At 45.5% G+C, this 27,520-nt stretch overlaps 1 protein-coding gene across 1 annotated transcript in view; it reads left to right on the top strand.

Annotated features, from left to right (window-relative positions):
* Positions 1–27,520, top strand: part of SLC27A6 (solute carrier family 27 member 6) — a 144,361-nt gene that overhangs the window by 72,006 nt on the left and 44,835 nt on the right. Inside the window, exons 6-7 of the mRNA XM_075324663.1 lie at positions 16,775–16,969; positions 27,154–27,244. Of these exons, the coding sequence (XP_075180778.1) occupies positions 16,775–16,969; positions 27,154–27,244 (286 nt within the window). The remainder of the gene's footprint in view (positions 1–16,774; positions 16,970–27,153; positions 27,245–27,520) is intronic.

The raw sequence follows: 27,520 nt of genomic DNA, 5'->3' as shown, positions 1-27,520 counted from the left end.
AACCTCACATGCTAGCAACCACCGCCGCGCCCTCGACGACCTCGGGAGCCCCTGGGAGGATCTCTACGACGGACAGGCAGTGCAACCAGAAAATAGAAAAAATATATTAGATATAGACAAACCTATTGTTGTCATTAACTTTTCATTATGTCTTGTGCAGGCAAGTATACTCTGTGATGCATCATATGGTAATGATAGCAACTTGTGATTGGTTTTGGGATGTGTCGTGTTTGCATGTGTGGTGTAATGGTTATGATGTCATTCTAGTGGATATACTTACATCCTGCGCGCGTTCTCCACTAATTTCTCCACCCCGTCCTGCTTCTGGCAGCCCCTGTTCGGCATCAGCCTCTTATATGCAAATTTAACAATTGTTAGTACTAGCTGCATACAACAGATTAAATTCCAAAATGTACTTGAAAATTTCACCTGCACTCTCTGACGCGTTTCAGGGGGGCTGTCATCAGACGACATCACGGTAAGTTTGTTCTATTTCCAAAAAAAAAAAAAAAACGTTAGAAATAAAGCCTCAAAACACTCACCTGTTAAGTTGGGCGGAAGAGATACTTACATGTAGGTTAGCACGTGCAGTGTGCGGGCTCGGTGTAGAGGATGGTGTCGGGCTTCAAAGTTTTTTGGAACCATTGGATACTAGGAAAAACAAAACACATCTAATATATAAAGTTGAATGTGTGTATGTATGTGTGTGTGTGTGTGTGTGTGTGTGTGTGTGTGTGTGTGTGTGTGTCCAGGATTGGCATCTGCACCGTTGCAGCTGCAGCCACAAAATTTTACACACTCACACGTCTGGACCCCGAGAGCGTCATATGCTATGTTGTGAGGCGAAATTTTAACCCCGCGCATTCCAAAATACCAATCAATTTTGCCCCTATCTACATAATGGGGAAAAAGTGAAACGAAAACTGTATCTGTACCGTCGCATTTACAATCACAAAATTTTGCACAGACACCTCATGTGACCCAGGGAACGTCGTAGACTATGTTTTGACAGGAAAATGTAACCCCGCGCTTTACAGTTACTCTCCAAAAAACATGCCTCTATTAAAGTAAATGGAGACTGGAACTACAGGTTATTAGTAGGAGCTGTGATTGGTTGCTATAGGAACAAAAGACATTCATAGTATAAGAAGCTTATATGTAAGGTAATAAGATGTCGGTGGGGAGATGGACAGAGAGAGACAGACAGAGAGAAACAGATAGAGACAGACAATGAAAGAGACAGAGAGATAGAGACAGACAGGGAAAGAGACAGACAGAGACAGACTGTGAAAGAGACAGACAGAGACAGACGGGGAAAGAGACAGATGGGGAAAGAGACAGACAGACATGCAGACAGGGACAGAGACAGGCAGACAGGGAAGGAGGAGACAGCCAGAGAGACAGACAAAGATAGATGGGGAAAAACACAGACCTTGATAGAGACAGACGGGGAAAGAGACAGAGAAATAGAGACAGACAAGGAAAGAGACAGACAGAGACAGGCAGACAGAGAAAAAGACAGACAAGAAAAGACACAGACAAAAAGATGGGGAGACAGACGGGGAAAGAGACAGACCTGGGAAAGAGACAGACCTGGAAAGAGACAGATGGGGAAAGAAACAGAGAGATAGAGACATACAAAGAAAGAGACAGGCAGATGGGGAAAGAGACAGGCGGAGAAAGAGACAGACGGGGAAAGACACAGACGGGGAAAGACACAGACGGGGAAAGACGCAGACGGGGAAAGAAACAGACGGGGAAAGAAACAGACGGGGAAAGAAACAGACGGGGAAAGAGACAGACGGGGAAAGAGAGAGATGGGGAAAGAGGCAGACCTGGAAAGAGACAGACCTGGAAAGAGACACCTGAAAAGAGACAGATGGGGAAAGAGACAGACAGAAACAGACGAGGAAAGAGACAGACGGGGAAAGAGACAGATGGGGACAGAGACAGACAGAGACAGATGGGGAAAGAGACAGATGGGGAAAGTGACAGACTGGGAAAGAGACAGACAGAGACAGACAGGGAAAGAGACAGACCTGGAAAGAGACAGACCTGAAAAGAGACAGATGGAGCACATTACTTGGCCAATTTAGTTAAATCTGTGTGGAATATCTGTAGTGTTGACATATATGTTGTGAAATGCTTCTATTAGCATAGTTTTTGCCTTTTAATAATTACATTTCTATCTATTTGTTTTGTATTTTTTGTGTGCAGAATAAATTTTTGTTAAAACATTCTATTTTGTTAACAGCAGTTATTAACCCGGGCAAAGCCGGGTAGTACAGCTAGTTAGAAATAAAGCTTCAAAACACTCACCTTTTAAGTTGGGCGGAAGAGATACTTACATGTGGGTTAGCACGTGCAGTGTGCGGGCTCGGTGTAGAGGATGGTGTGGGGCTTCCAATTTTATTAGAACTTTTGAATACTGGAAAAAAAAATTGGAAATAAAGCTTCAAAACCACTCACCTGTTAAGTTGGGTGGAAAACAAAGAACTATAATCCCATAAACCCACCTCCCATTACCAATCAATAGCCCCACCCTAACCCACCTCCCACTACCAATCAATAGCCCCACTCTAACCCACCTCCCATTACCAATCAATAGCCCCACCCTAACCCACCTTGCATTACCAATCAATAGCCCCACTCTAACCCACCTCCCATTACCAAACAATAGCCCCACCCTAACCCACCTCCCATTACCAAACAATAGCCCCACCCTAACCCACCTCCCACTACCAATCAATAGCCCCACTCTAACCCACCTCCCATTACCAATCAATAGCCCCACCCTAACCCACCTCGCATTACCAAACAATAGCCCCACCCTAACCAACCTCCCATTACCAATTAATAGCCCCACTCTAACCCACCTCCCATTACCAATCAATAGCCCCACCCTAACCCACCTCCCATTACCAAACAATAGCCCCACCCAAACCCACCTCCCATTACCAATCAATAGCCCCACTCTAACCCACCTCCCATTACGAATCAAAAGCCCCACCCTAACCCACCTCCCATTACCAAACAATAGCCCCACCCTAACCCACCTCCCATTACCAATCAATAGACCCACCCTAACCCAGCTCACCTCCATTAATCCAATTGCCCTCAGTATCCCTAATTACCACATTTTGTAAATGTATGTTATTTTTCCCAACACAAAAATCTACCCACCAACCATTGATGAAACAAGCACCAATCTGTATTACCCTTTACGTTTCACAACATAAAACAAACCAAAATTACACAAATACATAAACTAAAAAGGCGGGACATTAGTCAACAAACCAAACATTGGGTACAATTATATTATTTTTTTTGTTTTTAAATTTTTTGCAAATGATAAATAATAAAAAGGAGCATAAGCTCTTTATTGAAAATTTAAAAATAATGTAAATGTGGAAAAAAAAGGAGAGGTAGACAAAATATGGGGACAATGGGTCTCTGATTTTTCTCACCTAGGCAATGTTCTCTAGCAGCCTTCCTTCTGAGGATTCTCCCAGCTATTTTCTCCAGGTCAGGGTCTACAGATTCTGTGTCTTCAGGTCTTGTCTTCAGGGCTTGTCAGCAGGTCTCAGGGTCAAATTGCATTGTTTGCTGCTTTAAACTAGGGCTTTTATATAGCTTTCCAGATAAGGAGCCTTGACATCGTGATTGGTTTCATTCTGGGCATGCTCAGTAGAAGATAGCGGAATCCAGCATTAGATTCCATTGTAAAACACTTTGCAACGGAATCCGCTACCATAGGGAGCCATTAGAAATATTAACGGATGCAACGGAATCCGCTGCTCGGCGTCATTTTAATGCAAGCAATTAACGCTACATGCTGTGTTCCTTCCGCTCGGCGGAAGCAGCGCAGCGTTGGGCAGCGGGAGCAACGCAGGTGCTTTTGGCACAATCTGTCATCCATACAAGTCTATGGGAAAAAGCGGAATCCGTTAACGGATCTGCTCTTTTCCAAAAGGGCGGATTACGCCAGAAGGTAATTAACGCAAGTGTGAAAGTACCCTTAGGAACATGTCATGCGATGCTCAGCTCTGCACACACCTGCTGGCACTTTGGCGTCAGACTCTGTTCACGCTGCAAGCAAAATGAGGCTTCTGGAGTGTTCAGCCAGAGCTGGGCGTCGGTTGGTTCAGGTTCACTGGTCTTCAGCTCTGTAGGAGTTAATCCCTGCAGACTATTGAGCAGGACCTAAGTGCTCAGGTTGCTGATTTCAGTGTACAGCTGTCTCCTCTCTATATTAAGTACGACTTTCTTCCTTTTTGTGCCGATGATAGCTTTTGTGATCCCGGTCTTTTTGCATCTGTTTATGGTGATTTGTGCTACGTTTCTGATTGGTGTGTGTGTTCCCCAGTTGTGCGTTATTTCCTCCTCTTTTGCGTTGCCCAGTACACATATTGTCTCTGCTGTGTGTTTTGAGAGCTGTGTGTGTTTCCATTCTCCCTTGTCCATGTAGTTTTGTGGGGTTTTGTCTTTGTGTTTTCTGGCCTGCCCTGAGGGTGTGGGAGAGTGGAAGTAAGCCCAGGGTCTGGACAGGAGTTAGGATCATGCGGGGGGCTCGAATCTGGTTACCATCAAACTTACCTCCGAGATAAGGGACAGCGCAGGGTCACGAGTCTTAGGGCCAGCCTAGGGGCCCCTGTTCTGTCTCCATATACCCTGTAACAGAACAACTGTATAGTGAGTGATATTCAGGATCTTTTAATTTTCCATCTTGATTCTTCAAATGGAAACTACACTTTTAATATGCTGTGCATAAATCAATAGTATAAGAAAATATAACAAACTTTTTATTATATTTTATCAGCAAAATCTGCTTCCTTCATTACTTATGAGCCACTTATCCCCTTCCCCCTGCCTCCTAAATATAGCTTTCACTGTCAATAGCTGAAATCCATCTTGTTTCTCAGAAGATTTTCACCACAGTGAGAGGTGTCAGGATTCACAGAATATTGAAATGTGAGCAGTGGTGTGGGGAGGAGTGACGGGTGGATAAACAGATCTTGCACATGCTTATTTTAGTGCTGGATTCACAGCAACACTGCTCAGTATCGCTCTATAATTTCCTTATTGCTGTTACTGCTTCTGTGAGCTTCCAAGTAAAAACAATAGCAGATTTGTTTTTTTGTTTGATAAAAGTATGGGAGTCATCATAACTGGCTCATATTTATTTTTATATGAAGATTAAAGGGAATCTGTCAGCAGGTTTTTGCAACCTCATCTGAGAGCAGCATAACGTAGGCAAAGAGATCCTGAATCCGAGGATGTATCACTTACTGGGTGCAACCGTTCTGACACAATCAAAATTTTTAGATTTAGCCATCTAGCAGAGCTGAGAAGGTAATTTCCTGCCTGCACCAAGCTCTCTAGAGATTGTACATTGCCAGCGAAGTGTCAATCAAAGGAGGGGGTGTGCCAGACTGCCGCGTGTGTGTGTGTGTGTGAGACAGCAAATAAACAACAGTTTGGACCTTGACAAGACAGGCATCCCTGAATTCCATGTTCTAACCCTTGCAGCAGGCTGTCTTTAGCTGACATAGCAAAAATCTGCTGACAGACTCCCTTTAAGTTGCTAAAAGGAAAATTTGTGAAAAATGCATGATGTACAGTAAGTCATACAATGCCAGAAATTCTGCTATTAACTATTACGCATGAGTAATACACAACTGCATATTTGGAAAAATTACTTCGAAGTATAGTTCTCTTGTAGTCTCTTCATTACTTTGCATATTTCTTAATAGCAACAGCAATGTTCACTACACAGAAGAAAGAAAAACTTCTATTTTCACATACTGTTATTAATTTATGGGTGAGAGTATATAAAAATCAGTTTTTCAGTAGTTGCTAATTGCAGCTAATCAGATTACAGATATTTTTATGGCACCCTAAGAATTGGGAGCTGCGATTAGTTACAGTGGGTAATGTCTTCATATTCTACATATGTCCTGATATACTGTGAGTTTTGGTATTGTGGTATTGAGTTTCCAATGTGAAAGTATTGGAGCGTTATTATGCCGAACTGGCTCTTGTAGTTTTCACAGCAGGACGTAGGTGTTTGTGTCATTTCTGTCAACTGCTATAGCTGAAAGCCGTCTTTGTCATCCACTGAAAGGCAAATTCAATTATCCAGTGAATCAAGACCAGGAATGTGGTCCCTCCCGCCCAACGAGCCGAGCCGTGTCTCTGCCCTTGTAATGGGCTCTGAAGACTCTTTGAAAAGGACCGTTGTATAACATTTAAAGTATTACTATTATTATTATTGCGCCATTTATTCCATGGCACTTTACAAGTGAATAGAACATACATAAAATCAAGTACAATAATCATGGACAATAAACGGCACATTCTGGTACAGGAGGAGAGAGGACCCTGCCTGTGAGGGCTCACAGTCTACAAGGGATGGGTGATGATACAATAGGTGAAGACAGAGCTGGTTGCGCAGTGGTGTACTGGTGTGAGGTTATTGTAGGTTGTAGGCTTCTCAGAATAGGTGGGTCTTCAGGTTCCCTTTGAAGCTTTCCATTGTAGCTGAGAGTCTGATATGCTGAGGTAGAGCATTCCAGAGTATGGGGGAGGCACGAGAGAAATCTTGTATGCGATTATGGGATGAGGAGATAAGAGAGGAGTAGAAAAGGAGGTCTTGTGAGGATCTGAGGTTGCCTGCTGGTAGGTACCAAGAAACTAGGTCACAGATGTATGGAGGAGAGAGGTTGCAAATGGCTTTGCATGTTGTGGTTATTGTTTTGAACTGGAGTCTGGGAAGCCAGTGAAGGGGTTGACAGAGTGGTGAGGCCGAGGAATAACGGGGGAGAGGTGGATTGGTCAGGCTGTTTAGGATAGATTGGAGGGTTGCAAGAGTGTTAGAAGGGAGGCCACAGAGCAGAAGGTTGCAGTAGTCAAGATGGGAGATAATGAGGGCATGCACTAATGTTTTTGCTGATTCTTGGTTAAGGAATGCTCGAATCCGGGATATTTTTGAGTTGTAATCAGCAGGAAGTGAAGAGGGCTTGGATGTGCGGCTTGAAGGGGTTTACTTGTTTTGATACACTTTGGTGGTAATTAAAACTCTAGATAATGCTTCATATTTATCTAAATACCGTAAGTCTTGCAGATCATTTAACATTCTGATCCCCCAAATACACATTTTTGATGTGCCCTGTAAACAGTGGCACCGATTAATCAAGGTGATTACTCCACATAGATTACTTTGAACAGTCAGGGTATGTGCACACGTTGCTTTTTTTTTGCGCGCGGAAAAAACGCACCCTCTGGCAGAGGGGAGAATTGTAAACAATGCTTTTTGAGAAACAACGCATCGAAAACGCATGCGTTTTTCATGCGTTTTTCATGCGTTTTTCATGCGTTTTTTTAGTTGCGTTTTTTAAGACTTGTCAGTGTTAATAAAGTTGGTTGAACACAGACCTTTGGGAAAAAAAAACCTGTGATGTCATTTCCTTCTCCACATTCTGTTTGGATAAATGGGAGGGCTTGGAATGGAAGGAGCACCATTTGAATTTTGGAAAAGTTGAAATAAACTTCGCGCACCAAGCCCCTTAGGTACCTATACGTCAGAAAACCCCCACAAGTGACCCCATTTTGGAATCTGCACCCATCAAGGATTTTATTCAGGAGTATATTAAGCATTTTGAATCCACAGCTACTTCACCCAAAATGTTGCTGTAGCAACAATATTCTCACTTTTACGCCCGTTTCACACGTCAGTGAAAAACACTGACGTTTTTCACTGGCGTGTAAAACACGCACATGTCCCTCCGTGTGCCGTGAATCACGGCACACATGGGTTGTCTAAGTGCAATCCGGGCTCCGTTCTCCGTGGCCCGTGATTGCACTTAGAGATTAACTCACCTGCACCCGCACCCGCTCTCCATGGTGCTGATCGCTCCCGCGGTGCAGCATCCGGCCGGCGCTGACCCCCGCAGCAGCTGCTTCCGGGTCGGCTGTGTCGTGCATCATGAATATGCGCGACAATAATGAGCCGGCTCAGAAGCAGCAAGCTGCACGGGCTGCAGAGGACATCGCTGGACGCCGGGTGAGTTAAAATGATTTTTATTTTAAAAGCACGTTTTTTTCTGGCACGTGTTTCACGGACCACACCACTGCGTGGTCCGTGGAACATCAGTGTTGCCAGAAAAAAATGGACATGTCTCCGTGCGGCAATCACGCACACGCGGGTACGCCGCATGGAGACACGTGCAGTGAAAAATCACTGATGTGTGAGCAGACCCATTCATTATAATGGGTCTGCGTATGTCATTGATCCTGGTACGTTTAAAAAAAAGCACAAACGTAGCAGAATCACTGACGTGTGAAAGGGGCCTAAGGCTATGTGGCCATGATCCAGCGACACGGCGTCTAGTGCACAGTGTCAGCCTTCCTGCAGCTGCCCATGCCCACGATTTCGGTTCAGGCTGCTGTGGCGCTCTATGCTACCTGCAGAGCACACTCATCTCCGCAGCATAAATTGACATGCTGAGGCTCGGGAAGCCACGCCACCGGTCGGTTTATGCTGCGGAGAAAAGAAGCACAGTGGGCATGAGATTTCTAAAAATCCTTCCACTGTGCTTCTACTGCACAACGCAGCGTCATGGACGCAGGGAAAACAATCTGCGCCCAAAACGCTGCAAACCCCAATTGTGGGCATCCAGCCTAAAAAGCGTCAATGGAGGTCAAATATATATACAACGTCCCACCCCCCCTGCATATTCTAAGCTGGCACCTTTAGTACCTTTCATGTGGCACTAAAGGGTGCCTAGCCTAGTTTTTATCACAAAAACAAAAAAAAAAAATGGCGTGGGGTCCCCCCTATTTTTGATAGCCAGTCAGGGTAAAGCAGACAGCTGTAGCCTGCAAACCACAGCTGGCAGCTTCATCTTGTCTGGTGATCAATTTGGAGGGCTCCCCAGGTTTTTTTTTTATTTATAAATAAAAATAATAAAAAAAAAATAACATGGGGTCCCCCCAAATTAGATCACCAGCCAAGGTGAAGCTGACAGCTGAGGTCTGGTATTCTCAGGGTGGGAAGAGCCATGGTTATTGGACTCTTCCCAGCCTAAAAATAGCAGGCCACAGCCGTCCCAGAAGTGGCGCATCCATTAGATGCGCCAATCCTGGCGCTTCGCCCCAACTCATCCCGCGCCCTGGTGCGTTGGCTAACGGGGTAATAAATGGTGTTGATACCAGATGTGTAATGTCACCTGGTATCAAGCCCAGCAATTAGTGATGTCACGGCGTCTATCAGACACCCGACATAACTAATTGACAGTAAACAAAAGCAAAAAAAGACAACAAAAAATTTTTTATTAGAAAAAACACTCCCCAAATCATTCCCTTGTTCTCCAATTTAATAAAAAAAATGGGTCCGCAGAAATCAATTTGGATGTCCCACGTCGGCTCTGGACCTTCTAGAATATGGGGGCACGTTCAGGGAACGTATCCCCCATTTTCTAGGAGGGCAGACCCTCCATTTGAGGAGAGTGGGTGCAAAAATCTGCACCCACTCTCCCCGGGTCACAGCTGCAGAGTGCGAGCAGCCAGCACAGCTCACACTGAACACTGTGCTGGCTGTCAGCTGCTCTGCACATGTGACCGGCCGGCGTCTGCTGTGAAGGAGGAGGGGGCCGCGGGGGATCAGCGCTGCGACCGGACAGGTATGTATGACACCGGGGGGAATAGGGGGTGACCGGGCAGGGCCTTGGTGCATTTTTCTGTCGCATGTCTCAAGGCACATGCGACAGATAACATAGGAGCAGGGCGGCCGGTGCGCTACTGTGCGTGCGGCCATGTTGGATTTTCGGGAGGGGGGTCGGGGGTCGGGGCGGGCACTTTGGCGACACCGGGGGCTTTGCCAGGAAGTGAGGTCAACAGGAAACCTCTTGACCTCACTTCCAGGTAAATGCCTGCGTTCTGGCGTGCCGACAAAGGCCGCGGACCGCAACAAAAAAGCAGGTCCATGCGGTGTAGCTGCGTTCTGACCCGCATCATTGATTTCAATGGGGGAGAGAACGCAGCCACAACGCACAAAAGAAGTGACATGCTGCTTTTCTTTCCGCACCGATTTTTGGCATCCAAAACGCTGCGGAAAGAAACGCAGCATGTGCACTGATTTTTCAGCTTTCCCATACACTTTGCTGGGAAAGCTGAACGCATGCAATTTGCCACTGAAACGCTGCGGTTCAAAACGCAGCGTTTCCGCGGTAAAAAACGCAACGTGTGCACACAGCCTCACAACATTTTTGCGTAGCACAGAGTTGCAGAAACATTTTGTGACTCTTGGTGTTTTCACTCTACATTTGACAGGAGCGCAATGTCACAGCACATCTAATTCATGATGAGCTGTGGCATTCCAGAAATTATACTACAGTCCATGGCTAGAATAGGATTGCTGGCAATTATTATTAGTTATTAATGAATCAGGAGCGTCTGACTCTAGTATGCCCTCTTATCAACACTGGCGGGATTCACAATGATCTTCATGAATTCGGACCATTGGTTCTGTAAAACCACAAGAAATAACAAAATGACTGCACATTATTGGGCTGTGCAGGTGAAGATGCCAATATTATCTCCCTAGATTGTTTTTATATTGCCCAAATAATATGTAATGTAGTACCCAAATTATTGACCTCTAAAAGCCCACATCATATTGCCAAGTTCTCCGTTATTTAATGTTGCTGCAGTACTAAATATTGTCATTAGTAACCCGCTATATATCACGGCACTCACAGAAGAATCCACCATACACTATTAAATAATCTTGCGTAGTTTTCATTTCTATGCCATAAAGGACATTTTCCCAGTTTGCCACTCTATCATTGAACCAGCGCATGGGAGTAAAGCGGGCTTTACACGCTACAAGATCGCTACAGCGATTTCGTTGGGGTCACGGATTTTGTGACGCACATCCGGCCGCTGTAGCGATGCCGTTGCGTGTGACACCTATGAGCGATTTTGCATCATCGCAAAAACGTGCAAAATCGCTCATCAGTGACATGGGGGTACATTCTCAAATATCATTACTGCAGCAGTAACAAAGATGTTCCTCGTTCCTGCGGCAGCACACATCGCTCCGTGTGACACCGCAGGAACGAGGAACCTCTCTTTACCTGCCTACCGGCCACAATGCCTTCCGCAGGAAGTGGGCGGGATGTTACGTCCCGCTAATCTCCGCCCCTGCGCTTCTATTGGGCGGCGGTTCAGTGATACTGCTGTGACGTCGCTGTGACGCTGAACGAACCGCCCCCTTAGAAAGAAGGCAGTTCGCTGGTCACAGCGACGTCGCAGGGCAGGTAAGTAGTGTGACGGGTCCGGGGCGATGTTGTGCGACATGGGCAGAGGATTTTTTTTAATGTATTTTGGACTAAAAATAATTTTTCCAATTGCGTTTCATTAAAATTTTGCACAGTTTAGTTTTTACAGGCTCTTTGTTTCACTTGATACTTAAAGGGGTTGTCCAGTCTAAAATTATAAGTCTGCAGTCACTCTATGTGTCACTTAATGTGACTGCAGACTTATGAATCCTCCCAGCGCATACACTGTACGCTGCGAGGATTTGCCGATTCCTGAGCCGGAAATGTTGGTCACATGACAGCAATTGTGCAATATGCATGTTCCCCACCAGAACCCGACTAGGGGGCACAGCCTCGCTCAATACTAGTGTATTGAGCAAGACTGCGCTCAATAGACGGCTGTGCCTTCTAGTTGGATGTGCCCACTCCATACACTTATTTTGAGCAAGGCCATGCCCACTAGATGCCTATGCATACTAGGTGGAGGTGTCCACTCCATACACTTCTATTAAGCGAGGTTGCGCCCACTAGACGGCTGCGCCCACTAGTCACATGTGCCCATACCATACACTTCTATTAAGTGAGGTCACGCTCACTAGACAGCTGGGCCTAATAGTCGTATGTGCCCACTCCATACACTTCTATTAAGAGAGGTCGCACTCACTAGATGGCTGGGCCTACTAGTTGGATGTACCCACACCATACGCTTCTATTAAGCGAGGCCGCACCCACTAGACGGCTGCGTCGGATGTACCCACTCCATACACTTTAATTAAGAGAGGCTGCACCCACTAGACGGTTGCACCTACTACTCGCATGTGACTACTACATACACATCTATTAAGCAAGGTTGCGTCCCACTAAACAGCTGTGCCTACTAGTCAGACGTGCCCACTCAACGCACACTAGTCGGGTTCTGGCAGGAAACATGCATATCACAATTGCAGTCACGTGACCGCCGTGTCGGGCTCAGAACACTGGAGAATCCTTCCACTCACAGTATGGATTCATAAGTCTGCAGTGTCACAGATTGACTGCAGACTTATCATTTTAGAAGTGAAAACCCCTCAGCTCAGAAAACAACATACGAGTATAAAAGAGTTACAAAGTTTCCTGTCAAACTTTCCTCATCAGAATGAGCTCACTGATGCATTGTCAGTTCCAAAGACATATTGATAGGGAAATTAGATTGTGAGCCCCAGTGGGGATAATAATGATCACGACTGTAAAGCACTATATACGATAAGCGAGTAACATAAAATAAATAAATAGTCATTCTACAGGCAGCAATAGGCAGGGCAACGAAGAGGTTTTAAAAGGCAAATGGTCCAACCCAATTTCAACAATTATTTTTAGTCCAAAATATATACAGTATATTTACCATAAGTAAAAAATAAAATTGTCCGTAAAGATGGACTATCTTTTTTTTTATATATTATTTTTTTAATACATTAAAGGAATTTTCCTAACTTTTAATATATAGTAGATGTAATAATAATATTAGAAAATACCTCCAATTAGAAATGTAGTATAGTTCTTCTGATATAGCCATGTCTCTTACCTCATGTGCAGGGCATTGCAGCTTAGGTATTTGGTTACAACCACGCATAGTGACAGTTAAGGGGGCTTTACACGCAACTACATCGCTAACAAGATGTCGTTGGGGTCACAGAATTCTTGGCGCCCATCCGGCCTTGTTAGCGACGTCGTTGCGTGTGAAACGTACGAACGACCGCTAACGATCAAAATTACCATATCGTTGATCGTTGACAAGTCGTTCAAATCCAAAATATTGTTGCTGTTGTAGGACGCAGGTTGTTCGTCGTTCCTGAGGCAGCACACATCTCTGCGTGTGACACCCCAGGAACGAGGAACAACACCTTACCTGCGTCCTCCGGTAACGAGGTGGGTGTCACTTTCTTTCAGCTGCTCTCCGCCCTTCCGCTTCCATTGGACGGCTGCCGTGTGACGTCGCTGTGACACTGCACGAACCACCCCTTTAGGAGGCGGTTTGCTGGCCACAGCAACGTCGCTATGCAGGTAAGTCCGTGTGACGGGTCCGAGCGATGTTGTGCGCCACAGGCAGCAATTTGCCCGTGACGCACAACCGACGGGGGCTGGTGCTTTCACTAGCGATGTCGCTGCGTGTAAAGCAGCCTTTAGTTAGTTGCTTGCGGCTGTAACCATGGATATCTAAGTGGCAATGCCCTGCACATGAGGTAAGAAACATAGGTGTCTATGGTTATGACCACTACCAACTTTATCCGTCACTATATTGAGTGGTTGTACCAATGTATACCTAAGCTACTGCATTTTACTTGCATATGAAGTAAGTGACAAAGTTAATTAGGAGAACTATACTACATTTTTAATTGGAGGTATTTGCTAATATTATTATTGTTATTATTATTATTATTATTACAACTACTACATATGGATTATGAACAAGAGAAAGCGTTGTACCCGTACACCAGGATGCACTCGTGACGAAGGCGCTAAAGCCTAAATGCGTATTGGGGGTGACACGCTATCCAGACCTCAGAACCCTGACACCTTTAATAAGTTTGTATATACTAATTCTCTTACTAGTACACTGGTTTTCTGACAAATGGGTTTTGATATACTACCTCATTTTCATTATAGGTATTGCGTTATGCTCATAATTTTACCACAGTGTTTCACATATACATTGTGCCATTCATCCGGCCTTCTGCAGCAATATGACAGACTATATCCGTTATTATTCTACCAGGTTGCTACTGTGTTTTTCATGTTATAATTGAGAACTACACATTTTTTTATTTGCATTACAAGTATTGCTTTGGCACTTGCCATTTATTTTTTCTGCCCTTTTATGCAAACCCCTTTTCGTATCAGCACACATTTTATACATGTATATACTTGCCTGTCATACAATCATTTACGACTCTTGGATTACAGCTCTTGCATATATCACTACTTCCCCCTTTTTTTCCTATTTTTGGGAAATATAAACATTGCTTTTTTTGACACTGGCACTTTAATTATATCAGCGTGTTCCTTTCCCTCTCTAGTAGAGTATAAGCTCTTAAGGTCAGCAGGGTCCTCTTTCTATCTTGTAGTGTAAGCTCTTATGGTCAAAAGGGTCCTCTCCCTGTTTTGTAGAGTGTAATATTTTATGGTCAGCAGGGTACTCTCCCTCTCTTGTAGAGTATAAGCTCTTATGGTCAGCAGTGTCCTCTCCCTCTTTTGTAGAGTGTAATATTTTATGGTCAGCAGGGTCCTCTCCCTCTTTTGTAGAGTGTAAGCTCTTATAATCAGCTGGGTCCTCTTTTTCTCTTGTAGAGTGTAACCTCTTATAGTCAGCAGGGTCCTTTCCCTCTCTTGTATTGTGTAAGCGCTTATGGTCAGCTGTGTCCAATCTCTCTCTTGTAGAGTGTAAACTCTTATGATCAGCGAGGACCTCTCCCTCTTTTGTAGAGTGTAACCTCTTATGGTCAGCAGGGTCCTCTCCCTCTTTTGTAGAGTGTAAGCTCTTATGATCAGCGAGGACCTCTCCCGCTCTTGTAGAGTGTAACCTCTTATGGTCAGCAGGGTCCTCTCCCTCTTTTGTAGAGTGTAAGCTCTTATGATCAGCGAGGACCTCTCCCTCTCTTGTAGAGTGTAACCTCTTATGGTCAGCAGGGTCCTCTCCCTCTTTTGTAGAGTGTAAGCTCTTATGATCAGTGGGGACCTCTCCCTCTTTTGTAGAGTGTAAGCTCTTATGGTCAGCAGGGTCCTCTTTTTCTCTTATAGAGTGTAAGCGCTTATGGTCAGCAGGGTCCTCTCACTCTCTTGTAGAGTGTAAGCCCTTATGGTCAGCAGGGTCTTCTTTTTCTCTTGTAGAGTGTAAGCTGTTATGGTCAGCTGGGTCCTCTCCCTCTCTTGTAGAGTGTAAGCTCTTATAGTCAGTTGGGTCATCTCCTTCTCTTGTAGAGTATAATATCTTATGGTCAGTTGGGTCATCTCCTTCTCTTGTAGAGTATAAGCTCTTATGGTCAGCAGGGTCCTCTCTCTCTCTTGTAGAGTATAAGCTCTTATTGTCAGCAGGGTCCTCTCCCTCTCTTGTAGAGTGTAAGCTCTTATGGTCAGCAGGGTCCTCTCCCTCTCTTGTAGAGTATAATCTCTTATGGTCAGCAGGGTCCTCTCCCTCTCTTGTAGAGTATAAGCTCTTATGGTCAGCAGAGTCCTCTCCCTCTCTTGTAGAGTATAAGCTCTTGTAGTCAGCAGGGTCCTCTCCGTCTCTTGTAGAGTATAAGCTCTTATTGTCAGCAGGGTCCTCTCCCTCTCTTGTAGAGTATAAGCTCTTATTGTCAGCAGGGTCCTCTCTCTCTCTTGTAGAGTATAAGCTCTTATTGTCAGCAGGGTCCTCTCCCTCTCTTGTAGAGTGTAAGCTCTTATGGTCAGCAGGGTCCTCTCCCTCTCTTGTAGAGTATAATCTCTTATGGTCAGCAGGGTCCTCTCCCTCTCTTGTAGAGTATAAGCTCTTATGGTCAGCAGAGTTCTCTCCCTCTCTTGTAGAGTATAAGCTCTTGTAGTCAGCAGGGTCCTCTCCGTCTCTTGTAGAGTATAAGCTCTTATTGTCAGCAGGGTCCTCTCCCTCTCTTGTAGAGTATAAGCTCTTATGGTCAGCAGAGTCCTCTCCCTCTCTTGTAGATTGTAAGCTCTTATGGTCAGCAGGGTCCTCTCCCTCTCTTGTAGAGTATAAGCTCTTATGGTCAGCAGAGTCATCTCCCTCTCTTGTAGATTGTAAGCTCTTCTGGTCAGCTGGCTTCTCTCTTTCAATCTCCTCTCCCCTCATGTATGTTTTCTGAACAATTTCAAGCTTTCCAGTATTGAGATTTGCACAAATGAATTTGCTGCAATTCACATATTTGGGGAATAATCAGTGAAGTTGAACATTCGAATATCAAAATATCCGCTTATTTCTACTTAAAATTGCACAAGCCATTGAGTGATGTCAAGTTAGGTATCTAATGTTTTGTCCAGTGATATCCTAGTCCTGTAATATCGGAGTCAATGTAACCTTTGCTAGATCTGAATGTCAGCAAACTGCACAACATCATACAAGAAGTTGCAGCTTAATTATATTCATATGCATTCACTACATGGATGCCTTTTCATTATGACACTTGCCTGGTTGCCCATCTTAGTGATTTCGTATGCACGGATGACTCTATCGCTGAGGTCAGGTGATATTTCATCACTATAGACAATACCTTTCGTTATTGAGGTTTCCTGGCTGGTTATGGTAACTTCTGCATAAAAAAGAAATGATAAACATCCCATTGTGGTAACTAATATTTCTTATTAGCTGTAGCTGACACTACTTTATTTCCACCTTGCCTTAATGCACAACCCCTCCTATGATAGGCCATGTGTTGTTGAGTAATATAGTATAATCTTGATTTCTTGGTATTATTTTTGTGCTAACTCAGAGAGAAGATGAGAAGGATCACAAGGTGCGCATGGCTGTTGGGAATGGTGTCCGCAGCGATGTGTGGAGAGAATTTATCACCAGATTTGGGGACATAAAGATGTGTGAGCTGTACGGTGCCACGGAGGGGAACATTTGTTTTATGAACCACACTGGAAAGATTGGATCCGTTGGACGCAGCAATTTCTTTTACAAGGTAAGGTAATATTTAAATATTAATAAATAATTGCCCAAGTGTTCTGCAATTTCCCATTACTTAAAATTTAGTTCACCTGTGAAGTTGTATAAATTCTACATAGGAATTTTGGTAGTTTGTCAGAATTAACTATCATATGCAATCAGTATTATAGCAACAGCCCTTGTTAAGCTAATTAAAGGGAATCTGTCACCAGAAATTTAACACCTAATCTAATGTAAAGACAGAGACCCTGATTCCAGCGATGTGTCACTTACTGAGCTGCTTAATGTAGTTTTGATAAAATTGCTGTTTAATCATCAGTAGATTATCATTAGACTACTTGGTGTGCTGCCAGGTAGTCCAGCATATTCATGAGCTCTGTATAACCCCGCCCACACCACTGATTATAATGTGCACAGAAAGCAGCCAATCAATGTTGTGGGCGTGGTTATACAGAGCTCCATATTCAAATTACTGCTAGATCTGCAGCATAGAAAACAGTAATTATATCAAAAAGACAGCAAACAGCTCACTAAGTGACACATTACTGGAATCAGGGTCTCAGTCTCTATTTCTGCTGCTCTCACATGGGGTAGCAAAAACCTGGTGACAGATTCCCTTTAATATTTATAGGACCCTTATATAAAAAGGAATTTGCAGCCGCTGAACTAAAAAAAAACAAAGAAAAAAACAAACCACTTCAGTACGGTGTAAAATAAGAATATGAATACTAAAGCGGGCTTTACACGCTATGATATATCTAACGAGATGTCGGCGGGGTCACGTCGTAAGTGACGCACATCCGGCATCGTTAGTGATATCATAGCGTGTGACAGCTATGAACGAGCAGAAATACTCACCTTCTCGTTCATCGTTGACACGTCGCTCATTTTCTAAAAATTGAACTGTGACGGGGTGTACATCAGAGCAAAGAGAGACAACAGGCCGAGGATGATCCAACAGGTTTACTAACAGGAATACAGGAACAGCACACGACAAGTCCAAATAAAACAGATTCGGGGGCACCTCCCGATAATCCAAAGTGCCAGATCACAACGTAATAGTCCTTTTCAGAGTCCCAGAAATCCCACACAATCCACTGGACGGCGAGGTCTGTCCGCAGAATCAGATCTCGCTCCCTTCCTCTTCAAAAACTCAACTCCCAACTGCATTTAGAAACAGGAGTGAATTGTTTGAGCTCGTGGGCCCGCCCCTCAAGGGTAGGGGTCTATGCAATGGTTGGGCCCACTAGAAGATTCTAGAAGGTTGGCTCCGAGATGTCTACAGGTTTGTGTAGTTGGCGTTATCCACTGCTTACGAAACAATGAGAAGTTCCCCTGGCTGTGTGGACAAGAGATAATTGCATTATGGGCCCAGAGACACAGGAGATGGGGGGAAGGTATGGTTACTTACATCCCAAGACATTTCAAAGTGTTCAGTAAGTACAACCAAAGGAAAGTGACATCACATCCTGACATAGTATTACAGCAAATACAGTGAGAAGGTAAAATACATCATGACAATTCCTTCCCCTCCCAACTTGTGTACGTACTAGGGACCTCTACAGGTCGCTGGTTAAGTACACGCAGGCATGGCTGACAGGACTCAAGGCTCCTCTTGCCTGGACAGTCCATCTGCATTTTGGTGTTGGCTGCCCCTTCTATATTGTATGGTAAAGTTATAGGGCTGCAGAGCCAGGCTCCATCGTAGTAATCGTCCATTGTCCCCAGAGACTCTGTTCAGCCAGGTGAGGGGATTGTGATCAGTAACCACAGTGAATTCCCGTCCATACAGATACGGCCGTAGTTTCTTAAGGGCCCACACTACAGCCAGACATTCCTTCTCAACAGTTGCATAGGCCACTTCTCGGTCCAGCAGTTTCCGGCTGAGATAGGCGATGGGGTGCTCGTCCCCAGCTGCATTCACCTGGCTGAGGACAGCTCCCAGTCCATAAGCAGAGGCATCCGTTTGCACAATGAATCTCCTCTTGTAGTCTGGAGCAGCCAGGACAGGATCGCAGATCAAAGCATCCTTCAGCCGGTTAAAAGCCTCATCACAGGCTGGAGTCCAGATCACCAGCCGGGGCATTGTTTTCTTGGTCAGGTCGGTAAGAGGCTTGGCCACAGTACTGAAATGAGAAACAAATTTTCGGTAATAACTGGCAGTGCCCAGAAAAGCCATAACTTGTTTCTTAGTTTGGGGTACAGGCCAGTCTCTAATAGCCTGGATTTTGGCAGGCTCAGGTCGGAGCTTCCCTCCTCCCACTCTATGTCCTAGGTACTGGACTTCCCCCATCCCCAATTGGCATTTATCGGGTCGAATAGTTAGGCCGGCTGCAAGAATCAGGTCCAAAATAATGGCTACTTGATTCAGATGTTCCTCCCATGTGTGGCTGAAGACGGCGATATCATCCAAGTAGGCACAAGCAAAGTCATCACATCCCCGGAGGATCTGATCCACCATTCTCTGGAAGGTGGCCGGGGCATTTTTCATTCCAAAAGGCATGCTTAGAAATTCATACAGACCAAAGGGGGTTATAAAAGCGGACCGTTCTCTCCCTTCATCCGTTAGAGGGATCTGCCAGTATCCCTTACTGAGATCCAAGGTAGTGACATATCGGGACCCAGCCAGTCGGTCTAGAAGTTCGTCAATACGAGGCATTGGGTAAGGATCGCTGACGGTATGGTCGTTTAGTCGCCGATAGTCCACACAAAATCGAGTACTCCCATCCTTCTTGGGTACTAACACCACAGGGGAGGCCCAAGGGCTATGGGAGGCCTGGATTACCCCAAGCTGTAACATCTCCTCCAGTTCGTGCTGCATGGTGTTTCGAACTGATTCAGGTACCCGGTAAGGAGCCAGTTGTATGGGACGGATGCCCTGAGTGTCCACATGATGTTGGGTGACGGTGGTTCGACCTGGTTGGGATGAGAAAGCAGCCCGTCTCTGTTGAAGCACTTCCAGCATCTGGATTTTCTGTAAGGAGTCCAGGTAATCTCCCAGGGGAACCTGTTCCACAGTGGATGGGGCTCTCGCTGCTTCCACGAGATCAGGTAGAGAGTCCTCATCCTCTTGACCATCTTCTGAAGCCAACCGACAGCTTGCTATCATTGGAATGTTCCGGTCATGGTACTCCTTAATCATATTCACATGGACAGTCTTTTGCCTTAGCCCCTGATCATCTAAAGCAAGAAGGTAATTGGTATCATTCAGTTTTCTGAGAACCCGAAAGGGACCCTCCCATGTGGTCTGCAGTTTATTCTGCCGATGGGGAACAATCATTAAGACTTGTTGTCCTTCTACAAACTCCCGATAGCGTGCGTTACGGTCATACCATGTCTTCTGTCTGGTTTGAGCCATACGCAAATGACTCTGTGCAAAACTAGCAAGTTGGGCCAAGGTTTCTCGCAGCTTTAGGACATAAGGGACAACAGGGGTTCCTGTATCTTCAACTTGCCCCTCCCAGTATTCCTTGAGCAGGGTTAAGGGTCCTCGGACCTTTCTTCCATAGAGTAGTTCAAAGGGGGAGAACCCAGTGGACTCCTGGGGAACTTCCCGATAGGCAAACAAGAGATGGGGTAGGTACTTCTCCCAGTCTGAATCTCGGTCCATGAAGGCCCTCAGCATATTCTTCAGAGTGCCGTTGAATCGTTCACAAAGTCCATTTGTTTGGGGATGATACGGGGTCGTTCGGATCGCTCGTACTCCACAGGTGCGCCACAGACACTGGACCAACTCTGACATAAACTGGGAGCCTTGGTCCGACAAGATCTCACTGGGGAATCCTACTCTGGTAAAAATAATAACCAAGGCCTCGGCCACCTTGGCTGCAGAGATACTTGACAAGGCCACGGCTTCTGGATATCGGGTGGCGTAGTCCACAACAGTGAGAATGTACTGCTTTCCAGATTTACTTGGTTTAGCCAGAGGTCCAATGATATCAACAGCTACTCTTTGAAAGGGTTCTTCTATTATAGGGAGCGGTTGCAGGGGTGCCTTTGGGTGATCTCCGGGTCGCCCTCTACGCTGACATATGTCACAAGTTCGGCAGAAATGCGCCACTGCTTGGGAAATCCCCGGCCAATAAAAAGTTTGAGTCAATCGTCTCTCGGTGCGGGTTTTGCCTTGATGGCCAGCCGTAGGAATGTCATGAGCCAGGTGTAATAGGGGAATTCTGTACTTCTGAGGAACAATCAGCTGTTTGCTATAAGTCCAGGGCTTATCTAGGGAGTCGGCATTGGCAACCCGATACAGAAGTCCATTTTCTCTGATAATTCTTTCTCCGTTTTCCCCTAGCTGCCCTATTTCAGCCCGAGTTCTAAAACTAGCAAGGGTGGGGTCAGTCTCTACTTCTTGTCTAAACTGAACTTTATCCCAAGTAACATTCATATTATCCCCACAAGAAGAATCACTCACCGGCTGTAATGGCAGTTCTGGTGGCCTCAGTTCCATGGATGGGTTGTACACGTCCACATGGGCTGCTCTCTTGGCTTGACTTCTGGTTACCGCACCGACAAAGTGGCAATGAAGATTCCCCACATCATTTCCTAGAAGAACGTCTGCAGGGAGGCCGCTCATCACACCGACCACACATTGTTTTGCCCCAAAGCCATAATCCAGGGTCACACTCGCTCTTGGAATATATCTCTGGGTACCTCCTGCCAGTTCAATGGCAATTCCTGGTCCCTTTTGAATTGCTTGTGGTTGAATTACTCGGGGATCGGCTATGGTGAGGAAAGCCCCAGTGTCACGGAAGCCAACAACTTTTTGGCCATCCAGCACGACCTCCTGTAGATGTTTGTCCTGAAGATCAGAAGAACAGGTGGCTGGAGCTCGCACCCCATAGACTCCGGGTAGGGGAGCCAGGATATCTGAGTCACTTGGCAAGTCATCAGGCACAGAATCCAGCTCTTCTCCTGGTGAAGGTGTCTGTAGGTAATGAACAGGCAAAGGCGGTCTGTAGCTGTTCTGTCTACGAACACCTGGACATTGGAATTGCATGTGCCCAGGCTGCCCACATCCATAACATCGGCGCTCTGGGATTCTTCCTCCGCGTCGTATTCCCAAAGGTGGAGCATGAGTAATGCGAGGCACAGTCACACGAAGGTCCCCATGAGTTGACGGTCTAGGGTGATGGTGAACATTGGGGCCAGAAGGACCAGGGGCCACCAGCGTTGGGGGGTTGGTGTTTTTTTTCTCACTGGGTAGTAGTTTTTTCCACTGAGGCTTGATGGTGAGAGCCTCATCAGCTAGAGCTGCAGCTTCCTCCACAGTGGCTGGTCTCCTTTCACGCACCCATTCCCGGATCTCAGCGGGGCACTTGAAGTAAAACTGCTCTTTTAGGAGGACCTGGAGGACGGTCTCCAAGGTTAAGGCCTCCTCTGCCTCCAACCAACGATGCCACAGATGTTTGAGTTTGTGGGCATACATCTTGAAGGACACTTCCTCATCACATGCTAGAGTACGGAACTGAGTCCTGTAAGTGTCTGGCGTTACAGCATAATGTTCTAGAATAGTCTGTTTAATATCCGCATACTCACAGTTCCACCGAGGGTCCATAGCTCTATAGGCTGCAGCAGCTCCACCCTCTAAGAGCCCAACCAGATGCCGGACGCGCTCCCTTTCTGGGACTTCCATTAATCGACACTGATGCTCAAAGTCCTGGAAGAAGCCCTCAATGTCACCAGCAGCCTCATTAAACTGCTTGAAGTCTTTGCGGGACACTCTGGGAAGTTCCCTCATGATGGGTGCTGGGGTTACAGTCTGTCTGGAACCTCTCGCGGCTTCCACAGCGAGCTGCTTATCCAGCAATGCCATCTCCTCCATCCTGCGCTCCTTCTCTTCAGCTCCACGCATGGCCTCCCTCTTATCTTCTATGGTGGCCTCATCTCCAAGCAGTGCCATCTTTTCCTTGTACCACACAACCCATTGACTTTTTTGGGTATTCACCTCCGGCTCCCGTCTTTGCTCCCCTTGCTGTGGAAATTGTTCCTCGGTGCCATCTTGCAGGCAAGCGTGTTCCAATGCCTCAATTAGTTGCTCCTTAGAGAGTCCTTTGTAGCCGACACCTAATTCACGGGCCTTTGTTTGTAGACTCGCCACAGTCCAGTTCCTGTATCCTGAGGTTCTGGTTTCAGACGTCGATTGGCTGTTGTCCTCCATTTCTTCTGCTCTGATCCCGCTGCTGCCACCAGTTTGTGACGGGGTGTACATCAGAGCAAAGAGAGACAACAGGCCGAGGATGATCCAACAGGTTTACTAACAGGAATACAGGAACAGCACACGACAAGTCCAAATAAAACAGATTCGGGGGCACCTCCCGATAATCCAAAGTGCCAGATCACAACGTAATAGTCCTTTTCAGAGTCCCAGAAATCCCACACAATCCACTGGACGGCGAGGTCTGTCCGCAGAATCAGATCTCGCTCCCTTCCTCTTCAAAAACTCAACTCCCAACTGCATTTAGAAACAGGAGTGAATTGTTTGAGCTCGTGGGCCCGCCCCTCAAGGGTAGGGGTCTATGCAATGGTTGGGCCCACTAGAAGATTCTAGAAGGTTGGCTCCGAGATGTCTACAGGTTTGTGTAGTTGGCGTTATCCACTGCTTACGAAACAATGAGAAGTTCCCCTGGCTGTGTGGACAAGAGATAATTGCATTATGGGCCCAGAGACACAGGAGATGGGGGGAAGGTATGGTTACTTACATCCCAAGACATTTCAAAGTGTTCAGTAAGTACAACCAAAGGAAAGTGACATCACATCCTGACATAGTATTACAGCAAATACAGTGAGAAGGTAAAATACATCATGACATGAACGTCCTGTTGTTCATTGTTCCCGGAGCAGCACACATCGCTCCGTGTGACACCCCGGGAACGATGAACTGCAGCTTACCTGCGGCCGCAGCCAATGCTGAAGAAAGGAGGTGGGTGGGATGTTTACGTCCCACTCATCTCCGTCCCTCAGCTTCTATTGGGCGGCCGCTGTGTGACGTCGCTGTGATGCCGAACGTCCCTCGACCTTCAGGAAGTGGATGTTCGCCGCCCACAGCGAAGTAATTTGGAAGGTAAGTATGTGTGACAGGGGCTTACAACATTGTGTGACACAGGCAAGAGATTGCCCGTGCCGCACAAACGATGGGGGCGGGTGCAATCGCAAATGCGATCGCACGATTAATTGTAATGTGTAAAGCAGCCTTAAGGCTAGCTTTTCGCCGGATTGGCGCACTCCAGTACAGTGTGATACAGTCCAATGGCAGCGCGGCAACGTCCGGGTCACATGCTCCGGTCACATGACAGCATGTGACCAGAGCTTGTCGCACTGCCATTGTTCTGTATACACTGTACTTGAGTGTGCCAGATCCGCCAGTCCGGCACAAATCCGGATGTGGCCTACACCAGTTTCTTTACTTTGTTTAAACTAAATGATGGCTATTGATTCGCAAAGTGTAAACAATCATAATATTAAAAAAGCATTCTAAAGCCTGCTTTACATGTTGCAATTTCGCGTACGATATCGTATGCGATTTGCAACGCCCCCATCGTATGTGCGGCACGTTCAATTTGTTGAACGTGCCGCACAAACGATTAACCCCCGTCACACGTACTTACCCTTCCATACGACCTCGCTGTGGGCCTCTTCTTGGAGTGGGAGGGGCGTTCGGCGTCACATCGACGTCATGCGGCAGCCGGCCAATAGAAGCGGAGGGGCGGAGATGAGCGGGACGTAAACATTCCGCCCACCTTCTTCCTTCCTCATTGTCGGCGGGAGCCGCGGACGGAGGTAAGCTGTCGTTCAATGTTCCCGGGGTGTCACACACTGCGATGTGTGCTGCCTCGGGAACATTGCACAACCGCACGTTCAATCTTTGAGAAATGAACGACGTGCGTGCGATGAACGGATTTTCATTCAATCGCAATTGCACGTAGCTGTTACACACTACAATCATACTTACGATACCAGATGTGCGTCACTTACGACGTGACCCCGCCGACACATCGTAAGATTTATTGTAGCATGTAAAGCGGCCTTAAGCTTTACCGTCTTGGACAATTTTCATTTTTTTTGCACTGATGTATATCCTTTCCTTCTTCTAAAAGTCATAACTGTTTTCTTTTTCCAGCACCATGAGGGCTTGTTTTTTTCTGTAAGATGAGATGTACTTTTGAATGAGTCCATTAATTTTGCAATACAATGTACTGGAAACTAAGGAAAAAAATCTGAGTGATGTGAAATTCTAAAAAAAAAAAAAATAATAATACAGATCCACACATTTTTGTCATTTTGTTTTTACAGAGTTCATCATGCAATAAAAATGACCGGGCAACTTAATTTGCTAGGACAGTTTAATTATTTTGATACTAAACTTGTATATATACATATTGGGCTTGATTCATCAATCTGAAATCTTTGAAAAGTTGAAAAATTTAGGAGTTTCACCAAAACTTTATGGGTTTTGGTGTTTTTATGCCAGTTTGTCCCAGCTCTGCCAAAATGAATGCATGCACCTCTTCATACATCAGGCACATCTGACTCCAGGACAATCAGGCCCATTCAACAAGGTCGGTGTTCTTCATGCGCATCTTGATGAGGGGACATGCTGGAGCCAGATGTTCCTGATTCTTGAAAAGATGCATGAGTCTTCATGAATCTGGACCTGGACCCCTATTGATGTGTAGGCAATTCAAGTGCCTGCTAAATATCAAAAATCAGATAGAAATGTAGTTACTCTTTAGTCGCTTGTTCTATATACACCAATACTACTTTTTTTGCAGTATATTGTAAAGCTGGGTTTCACAGGAGTACCAAGATGGTGGTATGGGGGCCTTCAGGAGGCCCCCAACTGTTAGGTTAACCCATTGTAATCCTGCAAGAAGATACACACACACACACACACACACACACACCTCGGCAGGATTATGTGCTTTAAATGCCACTTTCAGATATTGAAAATGAAATTTAAGAGATTAAACAACAGTGATCAGAGCCTGGCAGCATATTGGACATTGGAGATGATGAATAAACAAAAGTAGGAAAATAAAAACTAACAACCTTATTCGGTGTTACTTTCTGTTGTTAGGAAGAACTTGTGATATCTCAAGAGGCATTAAAATATTATTAGGAAGAAAAGTCTTCCCCACCAAAGATGTAGAAAGGGGGAGTCCTTCTCTAACAATGGAAATCAGAAAATGCTTAGGGAAAAACATGACGCAATGGTGCTTAATTATTAAGGTGTTATCCACTACTATAGAAGTTAATGTTAATGAGCCAAGGGCGGAAAAAGCCAAATGTGAAGGCTGCTGTCACCATCGTCTCCCTGTTTTTGGAGACTAGTGACAGCTTCCGGACTGCAGCCTCTCATCTCCATCTGGTTATCTACATTTAAACATGGTTTTGTTTCCTTTGGTGCCTGTCAGTTTTACTTCTGGCATCTTTTCCAGCAGTCTCTAGCTGAGTGGCTTCGGCTGCAGTAGCTTTGTAGTCACGCCCTTCAGGTGTTAACCAGCAATCTCTGATGATGATACAAACTCATTTGCATGCCATCCTTCTTGGTGGAAGGAGCTGTGTTGGAGCATTCCAAGAAGCTGACCTTTATCCTTTTTGTTGCGGTATTTCCTCTTTTTGTTTTCCTTCCCTTGTGTTCCTGTATTGTAGTGGTGAGTCTAGTTATCTCGTCGGCCTACTCACTAGGAAGGGTGAATTTAGGGCCAGCTGAGGGCCCAAGGTATCCTGATTGCCTACAGGTTGAAAAAACCTGTACTGGGGCACTAGCGAGCTCAGGAGTCAGCTTGAGGTGAGTGTAAGAGGTGCGCTCTCACCCCTCTCCCTAGCGGCAGGGACCTCCGTTGTATTGTTGTCCCCGGTGTTCCCCCTAGTTTGTGGTATTGTTTTAGTTGTTAATTCGTTGTGCGTCAGATTTCGGTCAGTCTGAACGCGCTCGCACGCCCATAGCGTGACAGCTGCAGCCGATGGTTATAGTGGTTTTATGTCGCCCCTTATGTTGATATCAGTACCCTTGCATGGTATACAGTAAACAATCTGGAGGAACACTATTGATCTGGTATGTTTTCATTAAGATTAATTTGTAATGTAGTGGAGAGCCCCTTTAAATCATGTTCGGCACTGTTTTACATATTACAAGCTATTATCATGAACTCACCAATTTGTGTTAATATATTCATTTGTATTTATTTCTGTTCCCAGCTTGTCTTTCCTTTTGAACTCATTAAGTACGATATTCAAAAAGATGAACCAATAAAAAACAAAGATGGTTGGTGTGAAAGAGTAAAAAAAGGTAAATAGGTCTATTTTATGGATATCAGCTTACTCATATTTTAGATTTACAGTTGTTTTAGTCATGAGACGCGTGCCACAACCTAAACACAAGTATGCTCAAAGCTATTAATTTCAGTGGAGGGACACATTGTGTATCCAATGTCTTGTATCCTTACAGAAATCTCCCAAATATTTTGACTTGATTTTAGATATGTGCAAGAAGCACAAACTATATACAGTTAGGTCCAGAAATATTTGGACAGTGACACAATTTTCGCGAGTTGGGCTCTGCATG

Source organism: Anomaloglossus baeobatrachus, chromosome 1, assembly GCF_048569485.1.
Source record: "Anomaloglossus baeobatrachus isolate aAnoBae1 chromosome 1, aAnoBae1.hap1, whole genome shotgun sequence".
In the NCBI taxonomy this organism is placed as follows: domain Eukaryota; kingdom Metazoa; phylum Chordata; class Amphibia; order Anura; family Aromobatidae; genus Anomaloglossus; species Anomaloglossus baeobatrachus.
Note: the sequence above shows the minus strand (reverse complement) of the source record. Positions and strands in the feature narration are given on the sequence as shown.